The sequence below is a fragment of the Fusarium subglutinans genome (genome assembly GCF_013396075.1).
Source record: "Fusarium subglutinans strain NRRL 66333 chromosome Unknown NRRL66333_c0000062, whole genome shotgun sequence".
Taxonomy (NCBI): domain Eukaryota; kingdom Fungi; phylum Ascomycota; class Sordariomycetes; order Hypocreales; family Nectriaceae; genus Fusarium; species Fusarium subglutinans.
In genome coordinates this window covers 55,105-76,379 of record NW_023502125.1, presented here as the reverse complement: position 1 = coordinate 76,379, position 21,275 = coordinate 55,105, and the positions used below count along the sequence as shown (strand labels likewise).

The 21,275-nt window shown below is 49.4% G+C and overlaps 2 protein-coding genes across 2 annotated transcripts; one reads left to right on the top strand and one right to left on the bottom strand.

The window, feature by feature from the left end:
- Window positions 1-10,310: 10,310 nt before the first annotated feature.
- FSUBG_6131 (ankyrin repeat) lies at window positions 10,311-14,580 on the top strand (the record flags this gene model as incomplete). Its single annotated transcript, XM_036684299.1, has 4 exons — window positions 10,311-11,436; window positions 11,491-12,223; window positions 12,275-12,325; window positions 12,375-14,580. 4 exons carry the CDS (start codon window positions 10,311-10,313, stop codon window positions 14,578-14,580), a joined length of 4,116 nt encoding a protein of 1,371 aa, XP_036538331.1.
- Window positions 14,581-15,786: 1,206 nt separating this feature from the next.
- On the bottom strand, window positions 15,787-16,113 carry FSUBG_6130 (transcription factor; the record flags this gene model as incomplete). Its single annotated transcript, XM_036684298.1, has 1 exon — window positions 15,787-16,113. One exon carries the CDS (start codon window positions 16,111-16,113, stop codon window positions 15,787-15,789), a length of 327 nt encoding a protein of 108 aa, XP_036538330.1.
- Between the last annotated feature and the right edge of the window lie 5,162 nt (window positions 16,114-21,275).

Sequence of the window (21,275 nt, the reverse complement as noted above, 5' to 3'; positions counted from 1 at the left end):
AATGCCGGTAGTGTAGAGTAGAAGCGGTTGCCCTTTTTCTTTTGTCTTTCTTACATACTCTCATTACTTGGCTTGTTATTTCTCGGTATGGGTTTCTTTTCGGGGATCGCTAATTCTCACAATTTGAACATGGCAATCTTTTGGTTATTCTGCATTGCATGAAAGAGTTCTTCAATAACAGCCTGTTGTCCTTTCACCACCCACCGACGAGCCCGAGTAGCAGTCGTGGACTGATAATCAGAGTCCCAGCCCCTGCGAAGATGGTCACCTCTCGGATGATGAGGTGAACAGGGTGAGGCCTTGACCGTCGCCCCGGCAGGTCAATAGTTGCCCTCTGAGGCACAAAACAACTGCCTTTGAAAGAGCCCCTAATGTACAACAGGTAACATCCAAGCGCTCAAGATGTGAAAAAATAAGAGCAGTGACAGCGGTAAGCAACAATGTCTCTGCCAAAAGCTCATAAACCTCCACAGAGGGCTCGCCACCAAACGAAGGTGCATGTTTCTCCTCGCCAGCGCTGTATTTTGCTCATAGCGGCGATCATGTCATCTTGACTGATGACTCGAGAGTTAACATGATACAGCTTCACTTCCCTCGTTTCGGCTATATATTGGCATCATCGAAGTTCAGTCTACCCAGGTTGCCTTGTTTCCGCTTGAGGTCCGCTCCGCGATCTCCCTCTGGCTGCAAATTGAAGTTCTTGACAGCCAATAATGAACTTCTGACTCTTATCTCGATGGTGCAGGATATTCGTTTTCTCTGCCTTAATTACCCGCCTTGTTTGTTTTTTTGCGCTCCTTCTTTCTGGTGTTTGAGTTACAATGGCGCCCTTCATAGCTACAGAGTCCGTTGCTCGCTGATCTACTGTGATCACGAGCTCAATGTACACAAAATTCACGTAAGCTATTCAGCAAAGTAGCAAGTTCTCCGTCTAACCTTCAATTGAGAGTCGTCTCCACGCCTGGCGGCTGGTTCGTTGTCTCTGTCACGGCTTGGTGAGAGCCTGTTGTGTTCACTGTAACCACGTTGATCTTTTCGTCCCCACTGTATATTTTTTCCCCTAGAAAGATTTCTATCACAATGCATGTACAAAATTTCTGTTCGCAAGGGTGTTTTGTCGCTGAGGTTGCTTTCGTTGGCCTTAGTATTGAGGAAGTCCTGGAGTTCTTCCACAGTTGCACAGGTACCATCTCTGCATTTGAACTATCGCCTGGCGTTTAGATCCATGAAAATTGATAGTCTTGTTCAACTGCTCGACTTGAATGCGTTAAATTTACAGTAGCATTATAGCGGTAAGTCCGATGACACTTGATATGTGAAAAAGCTGGTCAAATGTAGCGTAATCTCAGCCCAATCAATCGCAGCAGTATTGGGGTTCAGTGGCCGCAATGACTAAGAACTGCGAAAAGACCATCATGGAATTCAGCGCCATTCATTCATGTTATACTGTTGACGAATGCTGAGAGAGAATAAGCCTTCTCAGCTGTCACATCCGACCAAGAGCAGCAACGAGGCCCGATGCGAAACTCAAGCATAACGCTGTACGAGAACGGACGTAAGTCAGATCATCGCCACTCAATATCAGCATCAAGTTGACACATATGCGAAATTTCAAGTTGCTCCCTACTTAGCACAACTTGCCACGGGCCAGTACGAACGAAGTGGGAAATTACGGCTGCCACAACAACCAGCGATCTCCCCATATGCCACGCCTCCTTAGGGACAGCACTGAGGTCTTCCAGCTCTTGAGCCTGGTCAGAACTGCTGACCTTCAACAGGGCATGGAGCTCTTTATGAACGGTCTTTCCGTCTCCCAAAGCATGTCCCCAGGGCATCTGCGTAGTCTGTGTCTTCCATCTCGCACTCAACAGCCTCAGGGTTGGTCCTCAGATGGAGCCAGGGCCATCCACTCGCTCGACTATCGGCTTCTCGATAGGTCCAAGTTGTTATATGGAGTTCTCATCACCTAGAAAGGCAATCAATTTCACGCGTGTTGAATGGGAAGGCTGATTCGATGGTCGCAGTCAGCGATGTGAAGGTTGAGATTATGCAAGAATGGTGGGAGGGGGAAACGTTCGGCAACAAGTATAGAAAACAATGATAGGGGAGGGACGATGTCTAGCGGTAGGGGGGATCTTCTTCCCTAGGTAAACTTGCACATAAAATGGCGACGGAAGAGAGAGTGGGTGTAAGCAAAGGACTAAAGGACAGCAGGCAACAGATGGACTTCAGGCCATTCACTCTCCCTGATTTCAAGGCACAAACAAACAGCAATCAACAAAACATCCTGTTCAATTCACACTCCCTCTCATCTTCCTCAATCATCATATCTGTACTAATGACATCCGACGCACAATCTGTCCGAGGCCTTGAACCCAGATAATTCGGCGATCGCTCGAAGACCTTTGCGACTGTACTAAACTAGGTCTCATACCCCATATTGGAAGATCCATCAAAAGACGTCACGCTTACAGTTGCACAGGGCATATGCCACCCCCTGACTGAATCATATTGCCTGCCTTGTTATTGCAATTGTAGCGTGTTGTTGCTTGCTGCCATGCGAGCTACGCCTGCTGCACCCGAGTGCGATATCCGGACCCTGCTGCCTGATGTTAGAGGCCAAGGGAGATGCGACGAGGAGCCAGCTTTTGGCGCCGATTCATGACTCAAGATGAAAAGACCCTTGTCGAGGATACAGGATCAGGGTCAGAGTCAAGACAAACAGGCACTTGACCATGGTCCATAATCGGAGCAGGCAATGCACCGAGATCTGGACCAACATTATTGCCGCCAAGCTTGTGTAGGTGCCGCAGTCGTTCCTAGCACTAGCACACCAGTCTTGAGCTCACAGAAACCTCAATCCTCCCCTGGCCCAAGTACAGAAGCTGCGTGGCGGTCACTGTAGCAGTTTACGCATTGCATTGGCTGCAGCATTCAACTCTTCAATGACTCTCTTGGACTCTCCTCATATGTCCAAGTATCCCTTGTCAGTCGCTCGGGATAGCTGCATCTTGTAGGATGTGAATGCGAGTTAGTGACAGGTAACATGGGATATGCAGATGCCTCTGTGTCGATCCATGGTAGTTGTCAATTGGGCCCATGCTGCGTTAGCGACAGATCCGAAACATATTAATTTTGAACTGGTGAGGTTGTTGGTCTTGCTTCCCTTGCCCAGGACGGAGGTTGGAAGACGCCGAATGTCGCAGGCTGCGCTGTGACGGAAAGCGTGCGGAAGAAGCATGGATAAGAGGGGTGACAGACGTAGGGCATTGCAATTGAGGAGATCTGCCAAGATATAGGTCAGGGCCCTAGTCAGTACCTCCTTGGTCTGGCATCTCAACTGAACTCTCTGGGCCTAAAAGAGATGCCGAGCTTCTCTGGCCAAGAAACACTCGCTCCATACAGTCCGATCTTGAGTTCAGGATTGGACAACGCCCCAATGTTTCTGCTGCTCTTCCTACGCAACATTGATCCGCAGGGTTCAAGATTCTCTACAGCACCATGGCGAGTTCCCTTGGAAAGGCATAGTGTCGGGTCAAAGCTGTCATCACCGTGGTGCCAGAGCACTCAACCTGCTTAGTTCTCGTAACACTGTTGCTCCAGAGGAACATCACAAGGTGTTCTCTGTGTAATCGTTGCCTGTATCATGTTGTTCAGCGCAGCATTGACGGCTCGTCGTGAAGTATCCATTGTAAGCAGTAGATATCCAGCGATTTTGTAGAATACTATTATTAGAGGAAAATAGGCAAGGGCGGAGAAAGTAGCGTGAGAATGACTTTCTTCTAAACTTGTTGAACGATAGTATTCTGCAGGAGATGGCCAGCGAGACAGATTAACTTGTAGTATTTTGAACTGGCGAGAGAGAAATGCAATTTGGAGAGTTGGCGTCATCCAGAGCACCACTTCCCAGCACGACACCGACAAGTCAGGGCTTCTGGGCAACAGGAAGAGATGCCACATGTTCTTACGAGATGACGGAGGCTGACTGAAGCATATAAGAGGTAGAAAAGTCGCTAGATCCAAACAACAAAAAGTTGGGATTCACTGTGTCCAAGTCAGGTTCATTCAGTCGTAGAGATCGTAGTACTAGAAGTCTAATGCAACACTTCCGACCCGGAACATCAACAGCCAGCGTAGTCACTGCGCTCGTCAAACTGGCTACGGCGAAGGGAATCAGCAGTTCTGGTCAGACCTCAGCTGATGACGGTGGGCTTCCCAGCCGAATTGCAACGAACGCTTGCAGCAAGTCTCAGAGAAGAATCTTTCAGGACCACCCTGCGCAGCTTGCTTATTCAAGCGTGCAACTTTTCAAGCACTGCTGTATCTCTTCTTGAGCAACCAACAGGTGACCATCCTTACTAAAACCAGGGGCTCTGTCTGGCAGTTGTGTTTGGCATTGTACGGGTCGCATGGATAGACGCTCTTACTGCTTAGAAGTAATAGGGAGGATCGGCCATTCAAATGCTCGTCGCTTGTGTGCCGATTGCCTAATGCGATCGCTCGTGATGTCATCACCTGTGTTGTTAGCATGTTTCTTCTCTGGATCTGATCGTCACCCTCGAGAGGAGGTCACAACGACTATCGTTTATTACTTAACGAATCACCAGAGATGGGGACTCAGTCTAACCGGCTGATGATTTACCCTTGCTGAATTTTAAAACCAGTGGAAACCTCGACCTCTCCCAAACTCGAATCCCTCCAGTCCAAACCAAATCCGAAACGACAGTCATCTCTTGAAGGAAACGAAATACGCAAGCAGCTACATCTCCCAGCCGCCAAACTCAGGCAGCAGACCTTTATCCCTGTCGCCTGGCCCAGGCGTCATGTAAGTCCAAGTCCTCCTCAAAACAGTCGGTAGAGCGCGATGAGTAGCTGCCACCAGGCAGCGCATCTGGCGAGAAGTTCTTTCTCAGCACGACAGTCCCAAGCTTCTGGAAGGGTTGCGCCCACTGAGCTGAAGCCACAGCATCAGACAAACCCTTATCCCTACCGACTGGATTCAGCGTAACGAGAGCAAGATAATGACCTACTGTAAACTTCAAGAGTAAACCTTCTGCATTGCGCGCAAGGGCACGATTCCAAGTCCTCCTTCACGACTGTCCACCACAGCCTTGACAACTACATCGGTTGCGAAGCACAACTACAGGCCTCTTCTACGAGTCTGACGTCAAAAAGTGGCAACACCGATAGCCAAAATATATCTACAGCTAATGCAAATGGGAAGGAGACAGTGGAAACCCAGTCCGGGCATCGACACTTTTACGGATAACAGCAAACTGGCCAAGGTTCTCGTCCTTCATCAGCCTCGGAGTTTCCAGGCTTGCATTGAACCCCAGACCATTCACCTACAACCTGATTAACTCACAGCTCACCACCGGCATGAAAACCTGCAAGGAATATCTCGACTCTTGCCACGAAGCCCATGAGGTTGCATAGCCAGGCTTGTCTACATCGCCGACTCAGGTTGCGGTAAGTCCAGTCTTACCATTCCTCTCTACGAGACCGTTTCTCACTTCATCAAATTGACATTAGATTCGGCCCCCGTATCATCTCCCCTGGTCCTCCTCACTCAAAATTCGGCACTACCAACTCTTCCGTCCCTACCAGAGCGAATTGCCCAGCCGTTTTAGCAAGGAGCATTGATAGAAACACTAGATGAACACGATTCTGTGACAATATGGTGAGCGCTGGGGTGGAAGCACCGAGAAATCTCCACGCACAAGTTTCTGTTGTCGATATTGCTCGGGTCAAGGACCGGGCTGGATTTCGTCAGGTTCGTGAGGGACAAGGTAACTTGGACCTGCCAGCGTATACACCATTGTGCAACAGTCTGGTTCGTGACATGAAGGATACTCGGTGATGAAATATTTGGCTATGCCATGGCAAGATCTGTCACAATTATCTCGGCTGATAACTGACCGACTCGTAGTACCACTACAGGCGTCAACCCCAAATGCTACACGTTCTTCGAGAAACCAACCATTGTGTATCTTGTCACCTGCTCATGGCTAGAGCGTATTTGATCGAGATCACGTCGGCTCGAGAACCGCAGCAAACATATGCAAGGGAAACAACCATCTCCAACTTCACGTCCGACCCCATGCTATGCAAGGTTCCCCCGTGGATTCCGGTTGAGAGAAAGCAATACAAGACCAGCGTTGTTCAAGGCGAGACAGGAATCCACACGGCAGACTAGAAGTTCCTGTGATTCACGAATATCGAGACAATAAACCACAAAACGCTATGTATACTCCCCAAGCAAGTGACACGCACGTCGAGAAAAGAACGGCCAAACGCATTTCACGACCAAGTCTCCCAAACTTTATATCCCCGTCTCGGTCCATTCAAATCAACACTTGGCCAGCTTGTCAATTACAGAGAAGTCTGTGGCGGTGCGCTGTAGTCAAGCAGCAGATGGTATATGGGAATGACTGGCCGGGTGAAAGAAAGGTCGAAGGAGTCAGTGAAAGCACCAACAGGGCAAACTGATGGCCAAGGCGATGTGAGTTATTGCAAAGCAGGTATGACGCCGAGCACTGCAACTAGTTGATCAAGTTTGGGGAATTCGACGCCACGCCGTTAGTGATCCGTCTAAGCCAGGAAAATGCAAGCCTACGGAAGGGTCTTTCGGTTGCATGTTGCCTATTTGTTCATTGAAACCCCAAAGACAACTTGAGCATCCTGATCTCGGTAATGGTGCCCTTGGCTAGCGCGATTACAATGAGAGGTAGGGCTGCAACTCGATGAAGGGTGAGGCGACTCGGTTTGTTCCAGGGCCTGGACCATGACCCATTTGAGGAGCATAGGATAGAATCTCCAGCAGGAAATTGTGCAAGACGCAGTTATATAACAGAAGCACCAACAGGGAGGCCGAACGAAAGGGAGACAGTGGCAGAAGTATATGAGAACAACGATAGTGTATTCCATTAACATCTGGTACTAAGGAGGACCGTTACTCTATCGTACTACCTTCTAGCTTATTCAAGATGTCGACACCTAGACTAGCAGCTGTCCTGCTCCGCAGAGTTTGTTATACAAATATTCGATAAGTTCCTCAAGGGATACATTGTTGGTTTTGGGAAGGTCAACGCTCAGAAATCTCGCGAAGTCCAAGACAAGATTCTAGCCCCATTCCTTGGGCCGAAGGTGATGACCTCCCAGGGCCGTATTCCACATTCATGCGACAAGGCGCCGTTGACTCCCGACGAGGCGGCCTTCTCCTGTTTTCCCCGCCCCGTTGTCCGCTGGCAGAGGCATCCTGGAGTAGTTGAGTCATGCTAGAGATGGAGGCTTCGGAACAGAGCTGTGTCGGAGAAGCCGCGCTCGCCAGTCTTAGGGAACTCGCCAAGACCATCATGGGCGTTGCGCCTTTTCGAGGGGCGTGTTGAAGAGATACGCTCGATATTGCGGTGCCCGTGCCCGGATACAGCGTATGCCCTTAACAGGGTACAGAAGGGCTGCCAGATCAAGATGGTGGAGCAGAAGGGCAGGCGGACAGCCCAGCTCCTTGCTTCAGATACAGAGACCCAGATACTGGTGAAAGGCCATACCTACCGTGGTCCAATGGGTAGTGACGTTTATCGGATGGTCATCTGCTTGGACTGGGGGTCCTTGCTCGATGCGCCAGGGACCCTTTCCCATTGCTTTTATTGTTGGAAGCCACAGGACTGGCGTGGCACAAGGCTCGGAGGAAAATACACCAATCCCGTCTTCAAGGATCTGCATGTACTGTTCTTGATACAGGGAAACGAAAGTCGGAAGAGAGTACCGTAAGATTTGGGTACCGAGATGGCCCGGGAGTCGATGACAAGTACGTGAGTCGGATGCGTGCAGGCAGTGGCTCAGCAAGAGGTATAAGGCCAGCAAATGGCATGAAGGTGATGAACATTGTGCGAGTGGTGACTGATGTTATTGACTCCTTACTCCAGCTTGACCCAGGTGTTATTATCTCGATGTTCCGGCCCCTGATCCTCTCGCTGTGCAGCCCAGACACAGCAGCTGCTCGCTACCCTTAGCAACATCATGTACCATTGAGACATCCAATCTTGGTTCACGTGAGTACCAACGCTGGCATTCCCACCATCCACGTTGTTCCTATGGATTGGCAAGGCATCACCAATGAGCATCTCCACCACCAGCCATGTCGAAACAGGTTCCAAGGGGGTCTGGTCTCGCCAATGCAATCGAACTGCTCGGCTTCTGTAAACATCTGATAGATGTACCTCTTGATCCGAAGACAAGTTTGACACACAGGAGGCAGCAGTAACTGATAGCATGAATAGATGGGCGATGTTGCTGGAGTGGACTCCGACTGGGCCCCCACGAATCTTCCCTTGAACCGACCGCGCTCCAACGCTGCCGAGCCCTTGTGCAATGCTTACCGCCGGTGAACGACGAGGTGCAAGGGTCTTATAATGGCAACGACACTAGGGTAACCTCTGCAGCACAATATATCCTCTCACGCCCTGCCTGCCCAAGCTGCTGCATGAGCTTGATAAGAGAGAACGACTTTTTTAGCATCATGACCATAGTAGCGGATAGGGTAACGATGCATGGCCTCGGTGCAGTCATGGCCACTATGACGCTGCCAAACTCCACCCACCTCTACAGCTTATCCTTGAGAAAAAGAGTCGTCGTTATCGTTGGCGTCGTGGAATGTAGCTGACGGTAGGTCCAAGAGCTGGTCGTGATACAGCAGTCATTCGAGATCGTCGCTCAGCTGGTCGGTGGGATATGGATAGCGATAGCGCTTGTTGGCATAAGATGCTTTTCGAGTGATTGGCAAAGTCTAGTGTACCGACCGACAGGCTTCAGTGCTCCTTGGAGTTGAGGCTGATCGATGCGTCAGGTGCCTTGCTGTACAGCTCCGTCTCCTTGTCTAAAACTGAGCATCACTTCAACTACAAGGTGAGAATGCCGGTCCGCTGCTTTTTCGACTCTTCTTGGGGTTCTTGTGATGACTCCATTCTCAAATGCGATCATCATCCATCCCCGAGCCCGCCGTGGTCTCGGGCAAAAGGCGCTCGGTCGGTACTCCTCGGAAGCGATTCGGTAGCAAGGGACGATCGATGCGGGATGCGCACTTGGAAGCTCGAAGCAGAAATTGACGACAGGCAGCAATGGCCACAGGCTTGAGCCGAATGCTCTGCAAATTGCTCAACGATCGGGATGCGGAAAGCTGCGAGACTGTGTGAGGTGAGGCAAGTGCTGTTGATCATTAAGACGGTCTGTCTGGAAGTTGGAAGGGAGCCCGTTCCTGTTGCTGGCGAGCAACGGCCTCTCCTTCATCAGTGGACCGCCATAATCCCCAACAGTGATATTTGCAATCACGATCGTCGAGCGACAGGAAGTGGCCCGCCTTGATCGGTGATCAAAGAAGCCCGACGCAAAGCCTCCAGCATCTGTATATTTCTCGCCTTCGAATCCCAATTGTTTCAACATCGGTATCCCAGGACCGTCGTTTTTAGACCCCAGCGGTTCGTTGTAACTTGTTTAGCATCGCAATACCATCACATATTCCACAGCAAAGCTGTGATCGAAGCTTATCTCGGAGTCGCAGTCGGAGCCGGAGCCTCGGTGGCGACGATGATGGCAGGTACTCCAGTACAGGGTTCGGGGTCATGTCTCTGGAATTGACGTTCTTTCGTGGTAGTGCTCAGTGACGCCGTTGAGGATGACGCATGGTGGGATTGAAAGGCCGCGATACAGTTGGCGATGCTTGACCGGTTTGTAAAAGGATAGATATACAGAGGAGCTTCGGTGTTGAGGGCTCGGATCGCCGGTTGCCTGTAGAAGAGGATATCGTTCAGCCGCTCGAAGGGAGGTTGGTACGGGGTAAAAAGTCGAGACCGGCAGTTAGTGGCTCCGAGGTAACGATATGCTGAGGGAAGTGGTAGGCGCTTATCGGAAAGAGGAGGAGTTTATTGAGCGGTTCGACACGTATCCGTGAAGTCTCGAGATGAGCCGGGCCTGTAGTGTATAGGCTGAAGAATATTTATCGCGTGAGGGAGGATGCCATGGCAACCACGACGCGTGCACTGGGCAGATTCTGTGCAGGGGCATTTTCGTTAGGCAGGGTGGAGGACTCCAGGCAAGGCATTCACTAGGCAGATTGCTTATAGGCCGTGCATTGCATATTACCCTTGTCAAGCTGAGCAGACATGCTGACGTGACGGGAAATTGTTGACCTTTCTTCGCCTCAACTCTTAACCTTCAGTCTCTCTCAATTTCCATCTTAACCCATTCCAATCCTTGTCTCATCACTAGCCACGGGAACATTTTTTCACAGCAAAGAATCCTGTCCGGCCGCAATGCCACAAGGACAATCGAGTGCTGATGACACAGTGGGGCAGAAGAGAAAGACCACTGAGAACCTCGACCAATCCACGGCTAAGAAGCCAAAGAGCAGCGATGCTCTGACGCACAATGACTACACTGTGGGCTGGATTTGCGCGCTACCTAAAGAGCTTACTGCATCTATCGCGATGTTGGATGAGAAACACCCGGGCCTACCAAAACCTCGGACAGACAGCAATGCATACACTCTTGGCTCTATTGCAGGCCATAACATTGTTATGGCTTGTCTGCCTAAAGGTATTACAGGGAATGTTTCAGCAGCAACAGTTGCCCGGAATATGGCAAACAATTTCCCTTCTATCAAGATTGGCCTGATGGTTGGTATTGGGGGCGGCGTTCCATCCAACAAAGTTCGACTTGGAGATGTCGTGGTCAGCACGCCCACCAGTACCTTCGCAGGTGTTGTGAAGTGGGACTTCGGCAAGCATCATGATAATAAGGATGATTTTGAACGCACCGGGGCACTTGATCATCCCCCCCAGTCGCTCCTCACAGCTTTGACACTCTTGGAAGCACAGCAGAATCTAGAAGGGACTAGAATTCCGAGTTATCTGGAAGAAGTGAAAAAGAAGTGGCCAATGCTCGCTTCGAAGTTCTTGAGAAACGATTCACTCAAAGATGTGTTGTTCAAGGCGGGTTACAACCATGTTAAAAAGGCGACCTTGGGTGGAGAAGCAGGAGGACATGAAAGTGACGATGAAGACGAAGACGAGGAGCATGAGAGCTGCCACTTATGTGACAAGTCGATGACGGTAAAGAGACCTCCTAGGGACATGGCCGTTCACTATGGGCTTATTGCATCAGGTGACGGGCTTATCAAGGGTGCCACTGCCCGAAATAAGCTTAATAAGGACCTAGGAGGACATGTCCTCTGTATCGAAATGGAGGCAGCAGGGGTCATGAATCACTTCCCTTGCCTTGTTATTCGAGGTATCTGCGATTATGCAGATTCTCATAAGAACAAGGACTGGCAAGAGCATGCAGCTATTGTGGCGGCCGCGTTCGCAAAGGAACTTCTGCAACATGTCCAGGCAGACGATATACAGAGGGAACGTCCAATAAAGGACGTAATTCAAGATGGTTAGTTCATGTCATGGAATGCCTCGTCGGTAGTCAATCTTAACACAAGGCTAGTTCATTCAGTCGTATCCGAAACACGAGAAGATGTCAGGCAGATCAAATCTATGCACATAGACAGCCATAAAGCCCAAATCCTTAAATGGCTCACGATATCTGACTACGCTTCAGAGCAGTCAAAGTTCAAAAACCAAAGGCAATCTGGAACTGCCAATTGGTTTTTTGAGGCGGAAGAATTTCGCACCTGGATAGCCACATGCGGGCAAACGTTGTTTTGTCCAGGTATTCCAGGTGCAGGGAAAACAATTCTGGCATCAACTGTGATTGACCACATTGAATCAACCTCCAAAGATGATCTCAGCATTGGCCTGGCGTATATCTATTGCAATTTCCAACGATATGACCTCCAAAACCCAGATGAGCTATTGTCAATTCTCCTGAAACAGCTTCTCGCAAAGTTGCCTTCGTTACCAGTCGATATTAACAGTTTTTATACTTCCCATATGGAGAGGGCAAAGCGCCCAGAAAGGCAAGACATCTTCAATGCGCTACAAAATGTTGTTGCACAGCATTCCAAGGTGTATATCATTGTCGATGCCTTGGACGAATACGGGCCAAGCGGAAGATCACGCGAAAGCTTCCTCAGTCTTCTACGCGAGCTCCAGCGGAGACATAAGATTAACGTATTAATGACATCGCGGTTCGATATGACAATCATCGCAGAGATTGACAATATCTTTGGAAATGTGATAAAATTAGAGATTCTGGGATCCATGGAAGATATAGCACGGTATGTCGAGCACAATTTGAGCATCCTGCCCTCTGCTATAAAGGGGAATAGAAGCTTAAAGGACGACATCATAAAGAAAATCTCCGAGTCTGCAAAGGGAATGTAGGTTCCCTGTCATCAAGAGAATAATGCAAATGCTTATTATTTACAGGTTTCTGTTGGCACAGATATACTTAAAGCTCCTAAGTTACAAGACGTCAGAGACCGAGATGCGACGTCAGTTAACAGCCTTCCAGAAGCATGGATATGAAGACGGAATAGCCGACGCATTGACTCAAGCATACAAAGAGACAATGGACAGAATCAACCAACAACAGCCAGATCACATTATACTTGCCAAAAAGGTGCTCTTTTGGATCGCACGCGCCAAGAGAGAACTGACTATCCAAGAACTCCAACATGCTCTCGCAATGAGCTCAGTGCAGTGTGAACCTTGCGAAGCAGATTTGCCATTCGACGAGACATTGGTTACAGTGTGTGCCGGGCTTGTTGCTGTCGATGAAGCCAAGAAAACTATCCAGCTAGTTCACTACACTGTGCAAGAATACATCAACCAAAGACCTTGCCAGTTGCTTCCAGTTACGGAACTAGATATTGCGCGAGCCTGTATCGCGTATCTCTCATTCAGCTCGTTTAAAGGAGGCTACTACGATAGTTGGGATGACATGGAAGATCGACTGAAGCCGTACCCATTTTACCATTACGCAGCTAAGAATTGGGGGCATCATGCTCGTGATTCATCGATCTCTGTCGACGAAATTATAGAGCATTTCATTCCTGGGACACAGCTCATGAAATCGGTCTGCGTACTCCTGGTCAGAGAATCATCAATATCATACATGAAGTATTGTCCAAACCCACCGAGGTCAACGTCGAGACTTCATATCGCGGCATATTTTGGACTTGAGAACATCGTTCAGAAGCTTCTTTTAACATGCTCTCAAGCAGATCTGACCGACGATTACAACAGAACTCCACTATCATATGCAGCTGAGCAGGGATATGAAACTGTCATTGAAGTATTGATCAACAATGGAGCTGATAAAGATTCACGGGGTACTGACAAATTCCAACATGAAGGAAGGACACCCTTATCCTTTGCTGCAGAGAAAGGTCACGAGGCTGCCGTTCTGACATTGATCAACCGGGAGGCATGCCTACACCTCGCGTGTGGTACCGTATTCGAGGGGGGATGGACGCCACTTTCATACGCTACTCGATGTGGGCATAAGGCTGTAGTGAAGCTGTTGTTAGAATCGGGTGCTGAGTTGGAATTCGACAACTCAGGGCGGACAGCCCTATCACATGCAGCGGAAAAGGGACACGAGGATATTGCAAGCCTCTTCCTGCAACGCGGAGCTGACCCTGATCTTCGTATGACTCGGTCTGAACATTTTGGACGAACAGCGCTTTCATTTGCTGCTCAAAATGGGCACCAAGACATTGTACAGTTGTTACTTAATGCGAGCACAAATGACTTTTTCTCTGCCGATCGAAGGGGGATCAGCCCCCTGTCATATGCTTCAATACGAGGCCATGAGTCTATTGTCGGTCTGTTACTCGACCAAGGGGCCAATCCAAATCCTCAACCACAGCCTATGGGCAAGTATCGGAGCTCACAGTCTCCGGATACACCTTTATCATTTGCTGCTTCAAACGGCCACGACGCCATTGTCCACCTACTATTAAAAAGGGGTGCCAATGTCGATTCTGGTAGAGAAAGAACGCCGTTGTCATTTGCAGCTGGAAATGGACACCCATCTGTTGTTGAGCTTCTGCTACAGCAGGATGCAATAGTGGACTCGAGGGCAGAGGGTGGTAATAGAAAACGTAGTGGGAGGACACCACTTTCATATGCGGCAAGTAATGGGCACCTTGATGTCGTCCGAATGCTACTTTATAAATGGAAAGCCAATATCGATGCTGCAGATGATAATGGCCGCACACCTCTTTCATATGCGGTAAGTAATGGGCACCTTGATGTTCTCCGAATGCTACTCTATGAATGGAATGCCGGTTCCGATGCTGCAGACGATGTTGGCCGTACACCTCTTTCATATGCTGCACAAGATGGGTACGCTGGCATTGTGCAGGAGTTGGTCAAAACAGGAGCCAATCTGGAGGCTAGGAGCACCAGCACTTACTGGGACCCAGGGCAAACCCCGCTGCATTTTGCGGTAAGATCTGGAGATTGTGAGACTGTTCGGGTATTGGTTGAGAGCGGAGCCGATGTTAACTCTGAGGACGATGAAGGACGAACACCATTCTTTTGGGCAATGCGTTCTGGTAGCACTAGATTGATTAGAACACTGCAGGGAAATAACGCTGCGAAAAGAGCACCCGATTTTAAACATTAGGGAGCGATTATTTCAGAGATCGGGTACTTAAGAAGAAGCTAAAGCAAATACATAAATAGATTGAAGGTTGTGTCATAAACTGGACTCGAGCGCAGAAGAAGTCAACCTGGCAGCCCGATTCTGATATGTGACATTGAAGGTATATAAACTATTATATAATAGATGCTACCGCCGCTTTCAAATTTCTTAGTTTTACACTGAAAGATTGATATCCAACATTCATCATTGCTTAAAATCGTAACTCGGGCTTACTGTGGTTAAGAGGATCTCAGCTGAATCAGATCCTCGCTACACTTTCCTTTGAAAGCAACCTTGGAGGGCAATCCAAACTAACCATCTCGGTCCTTGAAGTAAGGGATTGGAAGAGCTGGTCGATGGAGAGCAATGATTGCGATCAAGTCCCGCATGGTTGGCAGCAAGACTGGTCCCCGATATTGGCCATAATGCAGAGAGGCTTGTTTCAACAACAATATTATAATTCACCATGAGGGCCCAGGGGCTTCCAGCTCGAGATCCAGCTTGGTCTTCGGCATTCCGGTAGCTACTGAGAGCTCTGAGTAGCACTGGCGTGGCGAAATATTTGCTGTCCGACCCGAATGATGAAAAAGACGAGGATGGCCAGTGAAAGGAAGAGTCGGGAGATGTAGTTGACAAAGCTAATACGGCTGGACAGGATGAGCATCATCAGCCAAAGGAATAATTAGGGGGGGTGAAGATGGTGCCGACTGTTGAATGATGGTTGAGCATGTTGTGACGCAGAGATGAAGTTTTCTGTTCTTGATCGCGATGCCTGATATTCAAGAACGTCCTTGAAGTTTCGGACCACCCCTCGCATGCCACTCTGAGCGCGGGACGATCGTTCTTAGCGCATCCGTCGATACTGTACTGAGTTTGGTATTCCGTCATTCTCCTCATGATCTCGATTCAGGCCATCTCGTTTGCATTTTCGACATCCGTTTTTCTTGTGGTAACAATGGAGCCAAGACGTCAGTGAGCTTGCCTTGCAGTGGGTAGACGACATTCTGGCTGTGCCCGCAACCGCAGGGCTGAAAAGGACCACGAATCCGACTGGGGTCCTTCGCCCCTCCCTTCAGCTCATGCACCGTCACAAGAGGCTTGGACTGCAAGCTGGATTGTGCACATGAAGCCGTAAGGTTTGAGCAAGTCTCAGTGATGAGCACTGATGGTTGGCCCTTGGATCATTGGCTAGCTTGTGTCTGTATCCGCCGCTGTATCTGCCGCATGCTCTGCGGCAGAGGTAACGATGCTGGTGGTTGTGCGTGAGGCTGTACGGTTCCGAAAGGCCTCGTGCTCGCAGGAGAGACGCTTTTGGCGTACATCACTCTCGGAGGAAGAGGGGGCCAAGGTGCCGGGTCTCTTGGTTCCATATGAATCGAACGCACCATTGAGATCTTTGTCGTCAGGTAGGGGGTCGAGTGATGGTGCTTGCATAGCGGTCTTGATCGGGGGCGGGAAGTTGTGAGGTCCAAAGTCGAGTCGGGTTGCTTCTCGAACAGCAGCATCCTCTGGCATCTTTAAGACTGTGTGCGAAATGCGGAAGCATGGTTCCAGGCACTTTCACGACCGTAAGCGGGCAGCCCAGAGACAGTCACGACGGCGCCAAATATGCGCATCAGTCCTGGCCTTAAGCCTCGCGGCTGTGACCATCGTGCATGTGATGGCCGCCTGAGAAGAAGTGGCCTCACTCCCACACATAATCCTATCGTCGACCCGACCGCCGGAAGCTGCTACAGAAGAACGGTAATTGCGTCTCTGTCTCGGGACTATCGTTAGTTAGGACGAAGGGTGGCTGGATCGGCGGTGACTGACCTGTAGGCTTTGCGCTCGAAGGTCGATATGTTTGTAATTCCGAGAACGAATCACCGCACTACTTGAAGATTTACTCCCACCTCCTTCGCCACGTCATGTTCGTCGTCGGTTCCTAGGAGGCATCGCTGCCACAGTCCCTGGCTGCTTGCTGTCACAACAGGAACGTTTGACTTTCCACTACCGTTGAGACTCGTGATCGAATTGAACCTTGGTCACTTCGACGCTCAAACCGTTGGCATATTTGCGATTCCGAGAACGAGATATCGCATTGAGGATGTTTGACTTCCACTACGGTTGAGTCCGGCGATCGAATTGAACTCTCCGCCCCTTTGGCGGGTTACAAGAAGAGCGGATTGGTAAACATGGAATATCGGTGCTTAATAAGCTTAACAAGTGCGCAAAGTTCCGAGGTCGTCTAAGAGATACCGTGCAAGATTGATGCCAATGTCGGCTATACTAAAATCAGCAAGTGAATCTTCGCGAAGATACGAATTGGCAACACGGTATACCGCACGCACACTGACGGAACATCCCCCTCCTAGGCCTATAAGGTAATATACTGAACTATTATTTTGGTCTATTATCGGCTCTCGAGGTGTGCAATTAGATGGGAATTATGGATCGGTGGGGGGGGTTCGCATGGTGTTTCGGCGCAAATGGCGAAGCTCGGGTTGATGTCGCAGCAGGGATTTTCCATGACTTAGAGGGTTGGGTAAAGACTTGGTGGTCGGTACAGGATAGAAAGCCAGATGGCATCATCAGCTAACCGTAGAGGCGCAATGGGGCATGTCGAGGGAGGTTGCTACAGCCTGCAGCCGAGTAGACTCAAGCCATCACAGGCCTGTTGTTCACTGTGATTTGCAGGTGGCCTGACCGTTTCGGTTTCCTGCGTCGACAGTCGAGAGCTGTAGGGTCGATCGATCGGGGATTGGAGCCTTCTCGGCGCGTCGCTTACTCCTCCTGTGTTGCCAAGGGCTGTCGGCCCCTAATTAAGCGGAGTAAGTGACGTGATCGTAGTAGAATGCGGTTGAGATATTGCAAATGTGAGGGATAAGGGGAGGATGGTTGCAATAAGCATATCTTCGCTCAGATACAGAGCTTGTCGCGTCGAGGGTGCCACGGCGCGTGCTTGAGGGTGAGGCCAAACAAGATGATCATACGTACCGTCAGAGACGCAATTCAATGTAGTTCCATGGCGCGGCCTCAAGATAAGAGTCTCCGTGTGTCGCATACTGCAAAAGAAATCGGGTACGACGCGATTGACGAGAGCGCTGAAAATGGGCAATGACGTCGGTAAACAGAATCACACAGATCTCGACAGCTGCAGTCACGTGTTTGTGGATGCAAGACCGGAGCTTTTACCCCGCACTAAAGGTGTCTGCTAAGGTATACCCACGACCCCTGGTGTTTCCCGCGCACCAGTAAGTACCCTTTAGCAGTCTATTTTAATCGCCGGCCCCACTCACACCAGGTGCGACAGTTTTATCCTCATCTCAAAATTCAGCAGCTCAAAATGCTCGGCCGCTAACTACAGGGTAGATGAAGTTCAATTGTGCGATCGCAACAGCAACGAGTAAACAAGTCCTCCCTGACGGAATTCAGAGAGATGAGACTCCTGTGCCAAATGAAGTTCGCAAAGAAAGGTCATCCAAATGGTGATACCCCATAATTTTAAGGGCGTTGGACACGATTACGAAGATTGTCGCGAAACTGTAGATCTTTTGGCTGGGATTGTCACTCGCCAAAATTGACAGCAGCTCGCATTGAGGCCGGCGATTGATCGGATCAGAACGAGCAATTTGTGATCTCAAATGGCGCAGATTCCCTATCCTTTTTATCTATCTTTTATTCTGAGGTACGAAAGAGACTTGCACTTTCATGTTGTCTAGAGGGAAAATGAAGAGAACTTCCAAGACTCCCATACTAGCGATGTGACTTGCTTCGAGATCGCGCACAGTCCTCGGACAATGTCCACCGTCGAGATAATCACCGCCAACTGCACAGCCAGGACTTCAAGCCAGACCTAACATTCTTATAGCCCATCCGACGGAATGAGGCGAGGCATGGGATTGTGACCAAGCCGTGACTGTTCAATCCTGAGGACTTTGTTGGTCGGATCTTGGAAGGGATCTGAACGTGACGGCATTGCGGATGTTGAAGTTGTGGCTTTAGAAGACACCTCATTCCTTACCAATTTTAGCAAAGCCAGGAACCACAAAAGGAAACTTCGTAGAATAGCACTGCTTGATGGGAAGCGGTTCTGAGAAGGACTTGCTGACCGAAATCGACATGTTGATGCTCCAGGTGGTCAGGCCCTCAATATGTGTCTCTCGGTAATGGCGACTGGTGATACCGATGTTTGGGAGCACGTAGAACTGCAGAACTATTCGCGCTTGGGAGATCCAATACCTTTTGTCTATATTACCAGGGCGAATTCTTATCCGTCGTGGAGATAGCGCCCATCTCAGCGTCTCCACCATCCTCGTAAAGCTGACCAATGTTCTAGTCCAGTGACAGGTTTCTGCCAATTTGGCTATATCGCCGTCGGTACGCGACATAGAAGCATGAGTGACAGAGTGAGGAGATGGTGATTCTATGCGAGGCGGGAGACAGGTAGATCCTAAAGACGCAAAGGTCTTCATCAATATGGGGGCTCCTCCAGAAAGGTTGGGAAAGGAGATGCAACTGCATCGTTTCGGTCTAACGCAGTCGAGTTCTTGATGTTCATCCACATGCTATCCCATGGACCTGATCAATGTACAATGGCCTACCAATAACCAAGAGGGAAGACATGGTATGGCCAGCCCGTAGAAGAGCACTAACTGATGGTTCATATCTGGCGGTAGGGATCGCTGGATAGTACACTAGTTAACCTTACTACAACTGACGAGATCGGGTATCGAAACAACAATTGAAGTTATGCGTTACTGTCTATTCGCGTTTCATTCATCGCACAAGACAAAGGATCAAATCCCAGCACTCAATCCCAGCTTCACGATAAGGTTCGGCCCGTTGAAATTTCTCCTAGCTGGCCCTAGATCAAACGAATCACGAAGCACCTTTAGTCCGGAAAGAGTAATACTGAACCCTGATGGGTGGATTGCTGAGGTTTAGCGAGCGGCGTAGGTGTGGAGAGAACTGATCAGCCTGATGTACAGATTAGCACAATCGCTGCGTGCTTATCCAATAATCACACTATAGTATAATAAGCAGAAAGTTTACTATTACGATACTGTATACTCTTGTCCCTTTCTTATATCGATTCAGCCTCTTGCCTGGCTCTCGCTCTTTGCTCGCAGGGCACGTATCTGGGCACGTATCTTATCCCAGCCGAATGGCTACACCATGCAGGTCTGTCGTCAGGTGCTGTGAATCGCTTGACTGTAAAATATGGGGGTATTTTCACTATTTGTCAGGGCAAAACTCCTGTAGATGTAGATATTGTCTTCGTTTACGGCCTCGGTGGCCAAATGACAAAGACTTAGACTAAACAAACGGAGCCTCTACAACTACCAAGGCGTGGAACCTTGCCAGGAGTTTTCTCGCGCTTTTGGGACTCTGGGTTAGATTTTTCCGAGCCTGTATTACCTATGCTAATTACAGAAACCGAGGAAGAAGACTGATACTGGCCTCAGATGCCGCCGCCCCTGGACTTCCATAATCCTCGTATTTTGACGTACGGACGAATCAACCGTCACGCACTCCCTTCATGAAAAGCTAGGTAACTAAATTATTGTAAGCTATACCTGGTCGAGACATTGAGAACAGCCTGACCGTCCAAAGGAAAGGTGATGAGAGTCGACGAGTGATCCTTGTTGCAAGCTGGATGGGTGATCTAGTTGTTAGATCTGTGACAGTTCTCTTTGCAATTATCGCTGCGTTTCCAATTCAGATTAGTGCTTGATCCGGTCGCAAAGAGCCACGGACAAAGGGGCGCTTTGTAGAGCTATCTTCTCTCGACAATTGCCGTACTATTCTCTGGGACCCCCTATAGAGGTTCTGACTAGGCGAAACTTGGCAAATTAGCGCTTGTCATTCCAATGCACAGGGGCAATCTCGACCAGCTTAAGCCCAACAACAGGGTAATCTATGAGTTCGATAACAGGTTTGTCCCACTTCTTCAAGGCTTCTGGATATCGGCATGTTTCCTCCTTTCAAGAGCAAAAGCAACCTTGGCCCTTGAGAAGCAGGGACTTCAGATCTGCGCAGCAAGTCGTCCAGAGAACGAACTTAACTGACCTTGCATAGATGCTCTTCATTAAAGACTCTAGCCTATACGAAGAACGACATAAATAACCTCATCACAGCCAGGTTGAGTCCTCCTTCTCTCGACTGGTATCAGGCACCAGGTAACTAACCATTCGGTCGTGCGATTCATCCGCTGAAGCATTGTCAATAAGGCCAAAGGTGAGCTTATCTGGTTCGAACTGGTAATTAAGGATGTTTTCAATCGCTTATTCACAGGCGTGCACCTGGTATAGATCAAGGAAGACATCAAGAGGCTGCTCAAAGGTGAAAATAGTCAGCTCGATGAGCTCTTTTTACTTGTGTTGCAGAGGACCCCTAAAAGCACCAGACACCAGACCTACGCGATCCTCAAGGTCATGTTGAAGCCGTGACAGATCATGATGGTTCTTACCATAGGGATTCTTCTTAGTCTCGTATAGGATAAAGATGAGGTGCAGTGGTATGGACCTAAGAGCAAGACGATGACCTATTCCCAGAGGCATGACGGGATGTAAGCAAGTATTTGAGGGTGCAGTAGGAGATTCGGACCATGAGGGAGCACTTCTACAGGTCGCGGGATCTGAATCTTCACCGGGATGGGGAATGAATCACGAGACAGACAATATCTCGCACTCAGC